The 12,538-nt window shown below is 36.2% G+C and overlaps 1 protein-coding gene across 1 annotated transcript in view; it reads right to left on the minus strand.

Annotated features, from left to right (window-relative positions):
* Nucleotides 1–12,538, minus strand: part of PRKG2 (protein kinase cGMP-dependent 2) — a 308,690-nt gene that overhangs the window by 102,547 nt on the left and 193,605 nt on the right. The window contains exon 9 of the mRNA XM_053703230.1: nucleotides 2,267–2,335. Coding sequence (XP_053559205.1) covers nucleotides 2,267–2,335 — 69 coding nt within the window. The remainder of the gene's footprint in view (nucleotides 1–2,266; nucleotides 2,336–12,538) is intronic.

The raw sequence follows: 12,538 nt of genomic DNA on the forward strand, positions 1-12,538 counted from the left end.
TGAATAATTATATAGACCTACAGACTTTTTCATTTTTATATTTTATAATACCAATAGAACTCTGTAAAAAGAAAAGTGCTAACCACATTATCATTTATAGTAGCATCCCTTAAATGGACACTTAAAGTGAATGTAAAATTTGATGCTAAAGTGCCCGGTTTTTCAAACTTCGATTAAAAACAGGGGCATCAAAATTTACATTTCACTCCTGTTGTGAAAAAAAACTTACCTTTTAAACTTCACAGCAGCTCCAGCTTCCTCCACCCGTTTCAAAGCCTCTTCCTGGGTCTAAAATGAGGCATCCAGCTTCCTCCAATCACAGCATTGAATCAGACACTGATTCCCCCAGGGGGGAAGCTGTGATTGGAGGATGACCTATCAATCATTTCTGACATCAGAAATGGCTTGTGAGACCGGAGGAAGCTGGAACTGCTGTGAAGTTTAAAAGGTAAGTATTTTTTCAGAACAGGAGTGAAATGTAAATTTTGATGAATTAAAGTGCCCTTGTTTTTAATCAAAGTTTTAAAAACCGGGCACTTTAGCATCAAAATTTACATTCACTTTAAGTCAAAATTAAATGTTCATGATTCAGATAGAGCATACAATTAAAAAAAACAAAACTTTCCAATTTACTTCTATTATCACAGTCTTTTTATATGCATGTTCAAGGGTTCAAAGTGTATACTTATATAGTCTGTGATTAGCTCATGGATGTCACATGATATAGGGGATTGACAAATTAGTAAATTGTTTACATTTGTTAAAAATATATTCCTTATTTTACATTCAGAGTAAGTGCTATTGCATTGTATTTTTATTATGCACTTGTTAATGCTGCAATTCTACTAGTCCTTTAAATTAGATATATCTTCACATTCTATTGTGAAGATGAAGCAGAAGTAACTATTTAGATAGTAAGCTATTTGATTATGTCCTTCCAACACTTTACTTTACTGTCAACCATCTTGAGCTTTACTGTCACTCCCTCCTGTGTTTATTTTCACTGATCAACATTTTTTACAATCTTCTCTTTTTGTCTGACACTTGGCTTTCCCAATTTACTGCTTAGTTAATTAAAGGGACATAAAACAAGTAGGGATAGAGACCAAATATAATATGTACTTTAATTACTTTACCTGCAAATTTATACCGGAGTGCCTCGCCATTAACTCTTTATTTTTAGTTTCTGAATTGTAAAGCTCTAACTCCCCCCCCACACAATTCCTTTTATGGCTGTACCCATATCTTTTGTTGTTTTGGTAAAATGCAGAAGTGAATAGGGATTATCTGCTGGAGCATGCCTAGATGCTGTGAACTCAGATGAAATACAATGTCTGTGTCTAAACACTGATAAGGGGGGTGGAGTTAGCTGTTCCAGACAACATAGCTATGTTACTAATTTTGCTTATTTTTGAAAATTATTTTAAAATACTTGCCAGCAATATTTAAACAATTTTTTTATGCAAACTATTTTAAATGAATTAGCCCTTTTAGGATATGCACAGATCTCAACCTGTTTTATGGCACTTTAACTGCTATTTTTCTGGGACTAATCATCATCAACTAAGAAAAAAAAATATAAACAATATATTGGTGCAGACATCGAAAAGACAATAAAAGTTTCAAGTTCACTCTAAAATACTGGGCATACACTGCTATGAAATTTCATATTTCTTGCAGTTATTGTGTACTTCTAAACTTGTTTCAAACAGTGAGATTTAAAAGAAAAAAAGAGGGAAGAACGAGGGTGCGACCAATTAGAAAAAAGAAAACAACTTTAATTAATGTAATAAAAACACATGGTTTAACCCTTTCTCGTTGTCTGAACAATAACACAGATCAATTAAAATATACAATACTCAATTAAAAAACAATAATGCAATAACATTAAAATATACAAAAACAATGGATAAATTAAGTTATTTCATTGAGATAAACCAGTGTGTTTATTGTTAAATAATGAAAGCAAACTAATGGAAAATAAGTGTGAATAAATAAATTTTTTATATATATATATATATATGTATATATATATATATTTATATATATATATATATATATATATATATATAATATTTAAAAAAAATCATATTGTAATGAGTCATTGCCTTTGTTAATCTACGTTAATTTACAAAAAGAATCATATTTATTTTGTTAATCAATCATATACTAATTTCAATACTATAAACTACTGCTATCTTATATAATAAGTACATAAATAATACATTTCAACATACATTGAATGGTAAAATATAATCGTACTTACTCTCGATCCATGGCTAGGCACTCCACATCAATATCATCTGCGATTATATTAGCTGATCTGACATCATCACTGTGAGTAGACCACATTAGAGACATTAAGAAGAAAAAAACAAACACTAAGAGAATTCATTCATAACATCTTTCAGAAAGCAATTTCACATCCTCTCCCTGTTCTACGTATAAAACTCTGTCTTGACTAATTAATAATTGAATAAAAAGTTCTAAAATCAAGATCCATTTGCTACCAAATATGTTTTTTTCTGTCATATGAATGATAAAATAATTGCTTTTCAATGCAGTATTTCCCAGGCTCCTCTGAGAGCCAGGAAGTAGTGTAAAATGATAATGCGGCATTAATGACTGTTAATGTGTATGAACAAATATCTATGAAAGATTCCTTCCAAGGCATAACTGTAGCAATGATGCAACTAATCAAATTCTAATATACAGACTGATGAAAACAGCTGATTGGACCAAGTTGTTTCTTTCTGCTGTAGTTTTTATAAATGTAATACACTCTTAGACTGCCTATGGAGTAGGACCCTCTAACCCATCAGAAGCAAGTTTATGTCTTGTCTTAATTAACTGTATTCCTGTTATCTAATAGCACTGTACAATGTGATGATGCACTACAAATAAATTATGATGATATTGATGAGGACAATACTAATCATAATAAAATAATAATAATGAACTGACTTGTATCTTGAAACTAATTGGTACATGGAAGTACATTTTGGACACTTATTTGTCCATTATTGGACCCAAAAAACAAGATGGCACTGCCCATTACAACAACAACGATGACCCTTTTTGATAAATATCAAAGCTCGCCAAATAAAAAAAACGATACTGAATACATCATCATCATTGAAATGTAAAAACATATCTACAAGATATGGACACTTGCAACATGCAAAAAGAGAGAGGAGACTATTTGGACTAGCAGAATGAGGATAAGTGGCCTGGTAAGCTGGTGAGAGCGGCCGGCAGCCTGAAGAGCAGTTGTATTTTTTTGTGTATCGATTAGGCTTTTGGTGATAAACAGCTATTATCAGTGCCATTGTGAGGAACTCAGATCTAATATTGAGAGAGTTCTCAAGATTGGCTGTGTTTAACTTGGTAAGATTCTGATCGTTTTGATAAAAAAAAAAAATTGGCCAATCTTGTTTTTCCATTATTAAATTTCAGAAAGATTGGAAATTACTCCATAATTAGCAACCACATAACTGTATAACACTCAGTTAACGGCCAGCAGCCCCAGCTTTCAGGGCTCAATAACATATTTAAAAAAAAAAAAAAAAAGAATGGGAAAGCTGCACTCTCTAGATACAAAGGTGAGATGCTCTTTATTAGCATAAAATGGATGCAATGTTTCTGGGCCTCTGCCTCTTTGCCAATCTAAAAGTGTAATTCAAACATACAGTGAGGGAAAAAATTATTTGATCCCCTGCTGATTTTGTACGTTTGCCCACTGACAAATAAATGATCAGTCTATAATTTTAATGGTAGGTTTATTTGAACAGTGAGAGACAAAATAACAACAACAAAAATCCAGAAAAAGGCATTTCAAAAAAGTTATACATTGATTTGCATTTTAATAAATTAAATAAGTATCTGACCCTTTTACAAAACAGGACTTAGTACTTGGTGACAAAACCCTTGTTGGCAATCACAGATGGTCAGACGCTTCTTGTAGTTGGCCACTAGGTTTGCACACATCTCAGGAGGGATTTTGTCCCACTCCTTTTTACAGATCCTCTCCAAGTCATTAAGGTTTCAAGGCTGACGTTTGGCAACTTGAACCTTCAGCTCCCTCCACAGATTTTCTATGGGATTAAGGTCTGGAGACTGGCTAGGCCACTCCAGGACCTTACTGTGCTTCTTCTGGAGCCACTCCTTTGTTGCCTTGGCCTTGTGTTTTGGGTCATTGTCATGCTGGAATACCCATCCACGACCCATTTTCCATGCCCTGGCTGAGGGAAGGAGGTTCTCACCCAAGATTTGATGGTACATGGCTATGTCCACTGTCCCTTTTGATGCGGTGAAGTTGTCCTGTCCCCTTAGCAGAAAAACACCCTCAAAGCATAATGTTTCCAACTCCATGTTTGACGGTAGGGATGGTGCTTCTGGGTCATAGGCAGCATTCCTCCTTCCCCAAACATGGCGAGTTGAGTTGATGCCACAACACTTTCACCCAGTTCTCCACTGAATCATTCAGATGTTCATTGGCAAGCTTCAGACGGGCCTGTACGTGTGCTTTCTTGAGCAGGGGGACCTTTTGGGGTGCTGCAGGAATAGTTTTCATGGATGTTATTGGTACACACATGCACCTCTCTTGTTTCTTATATCTTTCTAGATTTCATTGACATCTAATTGTGAGGAGAGAGCAGCCTTCTATCAAATATCGGTTTTATCTGAGTCATATCAGGTGGATACCAAGAATACCAAGAGAATGAAACACATTTGAAAATAGAATTAAATTGTAAAGTTATTTAAAAAAAATGCATGCTTCATCTGAAAATCTACTGAAAATTATATGAAATTATTAATCATACACTTCACCGATTGATATTAACAGTTAAATTTAAAAAAAATGATTTAAACATTTTAGACAGTCACCATTCATATAAAATTAAATAGCAGCTGTTTAATTTTTGGTTTATTTGAATAGTGAGAGACAGAATAACAACAATAAAATGTTAAAAATGCATTGGAAACAAGCTCAACACACTGAATGAACCAGTATTCAAAGGCATATGTGTACAGCCACTAATAAGCAGCTAGTTACACCCAAATACTTAATTTATAATTAATATTTTCATTATTTTAGTTGTGTACAAATTATATATTATAAAAGCATAATTTGAGCTATATTTTGACTTTTTACAAAACCAAGAAATTAATCGTTTTTTTTACATGTCAAGTAAAAACGTTCTCATTCCTTAAGGACAAACACCTAGATTACGAGTTGTGCGTTCGTGTTTTAACGCTGAAAACATGGCGTTAAAACAGCACCGCAGCCATTACAAGTCTTGTCGGTATAGCTGTACCACAAGCCTTTTAGCCTGTAACGCAACGTCAGTCCCGCACTCGTAAAAATTACTTTTCTTCATGGGACTTACATAGCGCTGCCATTACGAGTTTTGCGATGAGGCTAAAAAACCTGCATTCCAGCCTATACCGACAAGATCCGTTTTGCAATCTGAGAGCAGTAGTTATGAGTTTTACGCTACAAAACTGTTACATAAAACTCATAACTAAACTGCTACAAAGTACACTAAACACCCATAAACGACCTATTAACCCCTAAACCAAGGCCCTCCCACATCGCAAACACTATATTAATGTTATTAACCCCTAATCTGCCGCCCCGGCATCTCCACCACTAATAAAATTTATTAACCCCTATCCCCGTCATCGTCGCCACTATACTAAAGCGCCAATCAGAGGCGCAAGACGCGTCAGATGACTCTGAGCAAGCAGAGATGTGTATGATTTGTTTTGAGCAGTCGTAATAAAGTAACGTTTTAATTTGACAAGCGGAGCCTGTGCCTTTTTCGACCAGCCATTGAACCACTGTTGCCGGGGTTTTCGGAGAGGAGGAGAGCTACAAGTTAGGCTTTCCCTGAATTGACCTCCGGGAAACCTGCATACTGGGACTACAGCTGTTCAGGGATTTTCATATGAAAAAGAATGCGGTGAGTGTTTCACTTCTTGTTATTTGGTGTAAAGTTATTAACCCCTAAACCACCACCCTCCCGCATTGCAAACACTATTTAAATATTATTAACCCCTAATCTGCCGTCCGCCCACATCACCCTCACTATACTTAAGTTATAAAGCCCTACATCGCCGCCACTATAATAAACCTATTAACACCTAAACCGCAAGCCCCCCACATCACAATAAATTGAAACTAGTACCACTAAACTTAACGCCCCACTAACTTTATATTAAAATTACAATTTCACTAAATTAAATTAAATCTTACCTGTCAAATTAAAAAAAAATAAGTTTAAACTAACAATTAAACTAACATAACAATTTAACTAATATTAAACTAACTACCAATTAAATTAAACTAAAATACACATTAAAAAAAATCTTAACACTACTCTAAAAATTACAAACTCTCTAACCACAAAAAATAAAAAAAGACTAAATTACAAAAAATAGCAAACACTAAATTACGCAAAATAACAAACAAAATTATCAAAAATAAAAAAGAATTACACCTAATCTAATAGCCCTATAAAAATAAAAAAGCCCACCCAAAATAAAAACACCCCCTAGCCTACAATAATCTACCAATAGCCCTTAAAATGGCCTTTTGTAGGGCATTGCCCTAAGTTAAACAGCTCTTTTACCTGTAAAAAAAAAAATACAAAGACCCCCCAACAGTAAAACCCACCACCCAACCAACCCCCCAAAATAAAAAACCTAACTCTAACAGGACATTTAGCTCTTTTGCTTTGCCCTGAAAAGGGCATTTAGCTCTTTTACGAAAGCCCAAACCCTAAACTGAAGAAAAACCCACCCAAAAAATCCTTAAAAAAACCTATCACTAACTCCCGAAGATCCATTTACAGTTTTTGAAGTCCCGCTTGAACGATCTTCATCCAGGCGGCATATGTCCTCATCCAGGTGGCGTGAAGTCTTCAACCAGGCGGCCTCTTCTATCTTCATCCAGGTGGCGAAAAGTCTTCATCCAGGCGCCCTCTTCTATCTTCATCCAGGCGGCATCTTCTATCTTGATTCTGATGGCGCGGAGCGGGTCCATCATGAAGACATTCAGCGCAGAGCATCCTCTTCATACGTTCGCCGCTGTACACTGAATCTTTAATGCAAGGTATGCGATTCAAGATGGCGTCCCTTGCATTCCTGTTGGCTGATTTGATTTTGTAAATTCAAATCAGCCAATAGGATGAAAGCAGCTGAAATCTTATTGGCTGTTCAAATCAGTCAATAGGATGAGAGCTACTGAAATTCTATTGGCTGATTTGAACAGCCAATAGAATTTCAGAAGCTCTCATCCTATTGGCTGATTTGAATTTACAAAATCAAATCAGCCAATAAGAATGCAAGGGATGCCATCTTGAATCGCGTACCTTGCATTGAAGATTAAGTGTACGGCGGCGACCATGTTAAGAGGATGCTCCACAGCGGATGTCTTCAGGATGGACCTGCTCAGTGCCACCGGAATGAAGATAGAAGATGCCGTCTGGATGAAGATAGAAGAGGCCACCTGGATGAAGACTTCTTGCCACCTGAATGAGGACTTCGCTGCCTGGATAAAGATAGAAGAGGCCTCCTGAATAAAGACTTCTCGCCGCCTGGATGGGGACTTCGCTGCCTGGGTGAAGATCGTTCAAGTGGGACTTAAAAAACTGTGAGTGAATCTTCGGGGGTTAGTGTTAGGTTTTTTAAGGTTTTTTTGGGGTGGGTTTTTTCTTTAGTTTAGGGTTTGGGCTTTCGTAAAAGAGCTGCATGCCCTTTTCAGGGCAAAGCAAAGGAGCTAAATGCCCTTTTAAGGGCAATGCCCATACAAATGCCCTTTTCAGGGCAATGGTTAGCTTAGGTTTTTTTTGATAGTTTTTATTATTTTGGGGGGTGGGGGTTTGTAATGTTAGTGGGTCTTTGAATTTTTTTTCAGGTAAAAGAGCTGTTTAATTTAGGGCAATGCCCTACAAAAGGCCCTTTTAAGGGCTATTGGTAGTTTATTCTAGATTAGGTTTTTTATTTTGGGGTGTTTTTTGTAAAATGGGTATTAGAATAGGAATAATTTTTATTATTTTTGATAATTTGTTATTTTGTGTAATGTATTTTTTTGGTTTTGGGGTGTGTTTTTATTTTTAGATTAGGGCTTGGGCATTTCACAAAAGAGCTGAATGCCCTTTTAAGGGCAGGAAAAAGAGCTAAATGCTATTTTAAGGGCAATGCCCATACAAATGCCCTTTTCAGGGCAATGGGTAGATTAGGTTTTACTTTATTTTTATTTATGGGTCTGGGGGGTGGGGGTTTGTATACTGTTAGGGGGTGTTTGTTTTGTTTTGTAGCAAAAGAGCTGTTAACTTTAGGGCAATGCCCTTTAAAAGGCCCTTTTAAGGTCCCACAAAAGGGCCCTCTGTAGTTTTTTCTAGATTAGGATTTTTTATTTTGGGGTGTTTTTTTTTTTTTTAAAGGGTATTAGAATAGGAATAATTTTTATTGTTTTATATCATTTTCAGATAGATTACGAGTTTTCCGTTATGAGCGGTGCGGTGCTAACTTGCAAGTTATTGTCACCGCTCACCTCCCTATACCGCTGCAATTACAGGTTTACAAAAACCCAGCGTTAGCAGGCAATAAGTGAGTGTTGAGCAAAATTGAGCTCCATACCGCACGCCAATACCAGCGCTGCTGTGAGCTGGTTTTACGTGCTTGTGCACGATTTCCCCATAGACATCAAAAAAGCCTAACACCTGCAATAAAGGAGCGTAAAGCTCCGTAATGCAGCCCCATTGATTCCTATGGGGAAAGAAAAGTTATGTTTAAACCTAACACCCTAACATAAACCCCAAGTCTAAACACCCCTAATCTGCTGCCCCTGACATTGCTGACACCTACATTATACTTATTAGCCCCTAATCTGCCACCCCTGACATTGCCGCCACCTACATTACACTTATTAACCCCTAATCTGCCGCCCCGACACTGCCTCCACCTACCTACACTATATTTATTAACCCCTAATCTGCCGCCCCCAACGTCACCGCCACCTACATTATACTTATTAACCCCTAATCTGCCACCCCCAATGTCGCCACCACCTACCTACACTTATTAACCCCTAATCTGCCGCCCCCAACGTCGCCGCCACTATACTAAAGTTATTAACCCCTAACCCTAAGTCTAACCCTAACACCCACTAACTTCATAATTAAAATAAATCTAAATAAAAATTACTATCAATAACTAAATAATTCCTATTTAAAACTAAATGCTTACCTATAAAATAAATCCTAAGCTAGTTACAATATAACTAATAGTTACATTGTATCTATCTTAGGTTTTATTTTTATTTCACAGCTATGTTTGTATTTATTTTAACTAGGTAGACTAGTTAGTAAATAGTTATTAACTATTTACTAGCTACCTAGTAAAAATAAATACAAATTTACCTGTAAAATAAAACCTAACCTGAGTTACGCTAACACCTAACCTTACACTACAATTAAATAAATTACATTAATTAAATACAATTAACTAAGTTACAAAAAAACCACTAAATTACACAAAATAAAAAATAAATGATCAAATATTTAAACTAATTACACCTAATCTAATAGCCCTATCAAAATAAAAAAGCCCCCCCCAAAATAAAAAAAAACCTAGCCTAAACTAAACTGCCAATAGCCCTTAAAAGGGCCTTTTGTGGGGCATTGCCCCAAAGAAATCAGCTCTTTTACCTGTAAAAAAAAAAATACTTACAACCCCCCAACAGAAAAACCCCCACCCACACAACCAACCCCCCAAATAAAAACCTATCTAAAAAAACCTAAGCTCCCCATTGCCCTGAAAAGGGCATTTAGCTCTTTTTCCGCCCAAAGTCCCTAACCCAAAATTAAAACCCACCCAATAAACCCTTAAAAAAAACCTAACACTAACCCCCGAAGATCCACTTACAGTTTTTGAAGACCCGACATCCATCCTCAACAAAGCGGCAGAAGTCCTCAGCAAAGCCAGCAGAAGTCTTCATCCAATCAGGCCGAAGTCTTCATCCAGACGGCATCTTCTATCTTCATCCATCTGGTGTGAAGCGGCTCCATCTTCAAGACATCCTGCGCGGAGCATCCTCTTTTTACAACGGCGACTGAAGAATGAAGGTTCCTTTAAGGGACCTTATCCAAGATGGCGTCTCTTGAATTCCGATTGGCTGATAGAATTCTATCAGCCAATCAGAATTAAAGGGGAAAAAATCCTATTGGCTGATGCAATCAGCAATAGGATTGAAGCTCAATCCTATTGGCTGATTGCATCAGCCAATAGGATTTTTTCCAATCGGAATTCAAGGGACGCCATCTTGAATGACGTCCCTTAAAGGAACTTTCATTCTTCAGTCGCCGTCGTAAAAAAAGGATGCTCCGCGCCGGATGTCTTGAAGATGGAGCCGCTCCACAACGGATGGATCAGCCAATAGGATTGAGCTTGCATTCTATTGGCTGTTCCAATCAGCAGTAGTGGTAGTGAAAAAGAGTCATAACGCTGCTTTTTCACTCATAACGCAAAACTCGTAATCTAGGTGTTTGTTATTTTTTATGTTTTTTTTATTTTTAGTAATTTTAATGTTTGCTATTTGTTGTAATGGTAGGTTTTAATGTAAGGTAGCTTAGGTTTTATTTCACAGGTAAGTTTGTATTTATTTTAACTAGGTAGTTATTAAATAGTTAATAACTATTTACTAACTAGTCTACCTAGTTAAAATAAATACAAACTTACCTGTGAAATAAAAATAAAACCTAAGCTAGCTACAATATAACTATTAGTTATATTGCTACTAGCTTAGGTTTTATTTCAAGTATGTATTTAGTTTTAAATAGGAATTATTTAGTTAATAATTGTAAATTTAATTTAGCTATATTTTAATTATGTTAAAGTTAGGGGGTGTTAGGGTTACGGTTAGGTTTAGGGGTTAATATAATTTAATTTATGTTGTTGCGATGTGGGAGGCTGGCGGTTTAGGGGTTAATAGGTTTATTTAGTGGTAGTGATGTGGGAGGCCAGAGGTTTAGGGGTTAATAACTTTATTTATTGGCGGCGATGTCTGGGAGCGGCAGAATAGGGATTAATATATTTATTATAGTGTGGGCGATATTGGGGTGCAGGGGAGTAGGGGTTAATAACTTTATTATAGTGGCGGAAATATCGGGAGCAGCAGATTAGGGTTTAATAGTTTTATTTAAGTGGCGGCGATACCGGGGGTGGCAGATTAGGGGTTAATAACATTATGTAGGTGTTGGTGGGGGGCAGATTAGGGGTGTTTAGACGTGGGGTTTATGTTAGGGTGTTAGGTTTAAACATTCGTTTTTTCCCCCCATAGACATCAATTGGGCTGCGTTATGGAGCTTTTCTTTCCGCGATCGCAGGTGTTAGACTTTTTTCTGACCCGCTCTCCCCATTGATGTCTATGGGGAAAGCGTGCATGAGCACGTCAAAACAGCGCTTGTATTTTGTGCGGCATGGAGCTTAAAAGCACCATATCGCACGCACAAGCCAGCTGTGTCAAAACTTGTAATGGCTGCGCTATAGGGGGTTAAATAACGCAAACTTTGTTGCGTTCGTTAATTTCCCTATAGCGCGCATAACTCGTAATCTAGCTGAAAGTTTTTACACAATTTTCATACTTTATTGACTAGCAATGTTGGCATTTGTTCTGTATATTGGTTCCACTATAATTATCTACTCTGTTGTTAAGCACAGTCATACATATTATAAATGGTTTTGATACAAATAATAAAAAAAAATTAACAGCAATTTAATGCTGAGAAATGGGGGAAACAGAACAATTTTTTTTTTTGCAGTTTTCTTTATAATAATTTCCTCACAACTGGTGTAGCTAAAGAAAAATATCCTCAAAATAGATGACCTGTGAACTGATTTTAAGAATATATTTCTAGGTTTCCAAGTAATTTATAACAAATATAGGCCAAATATTACAGGGATGGAATAATTGGTTTAACACTAAGGGCCCGATGATCTAAAGGTCTCTGGGCTGGCAATATTATTAAAAAATGCTTGGCAGTACTTCTATTTCCCTGGTGGAATAATCTAAAGACACTCATTAGCCTGAAAACAGGAGGCGTATACAGCATTTTCCTATGGAAAGGCGATGCATACATTACAAAAGTGTGCAATAAAATTTGAATTGAAAAAAATCTTACAAAATGAATTATTGAACCATTCACACAAAAATAGGCAGGAAAAAAATTGTTTTGTTAAGGTACATCAAAAATTGTAACAAAATTCTTTACCAAAAATCGTATTTGATCAAAAATGTATATGTAAATTACACAGAAATAAATTGTATTACATTTGCACAGTGTAAACCGTAATTTGAAGGCACTGCATGGGCTAAACATGGGTGTATATGTCACCCAATCAAAAACCGCTACACAAAAGTAAAAATCTGTAGGTATTTACCCAGAGGCATTTTGTTATTTTAAATGTAACCCTTTTATTGCCAGGGGCAGAAACTAAAACTTAGGGATCAACAAGAAAAAAAATATACTTT

Source organism: Bombina bombina, chromosome 2 (genome assembly GCF_027579735.1).
Source record: "Bombina bombina isolate aBomBom1 chromosome 2, aBomBom1.pri, whole genome shotgun sequence".
In the NCBI taxonomy this organism is placed as follows: Eukaryota; Metazoa; Chordata; class Amphibia; order Anura; family Bombinatoridae; genus Bombina; species Bombina bombina.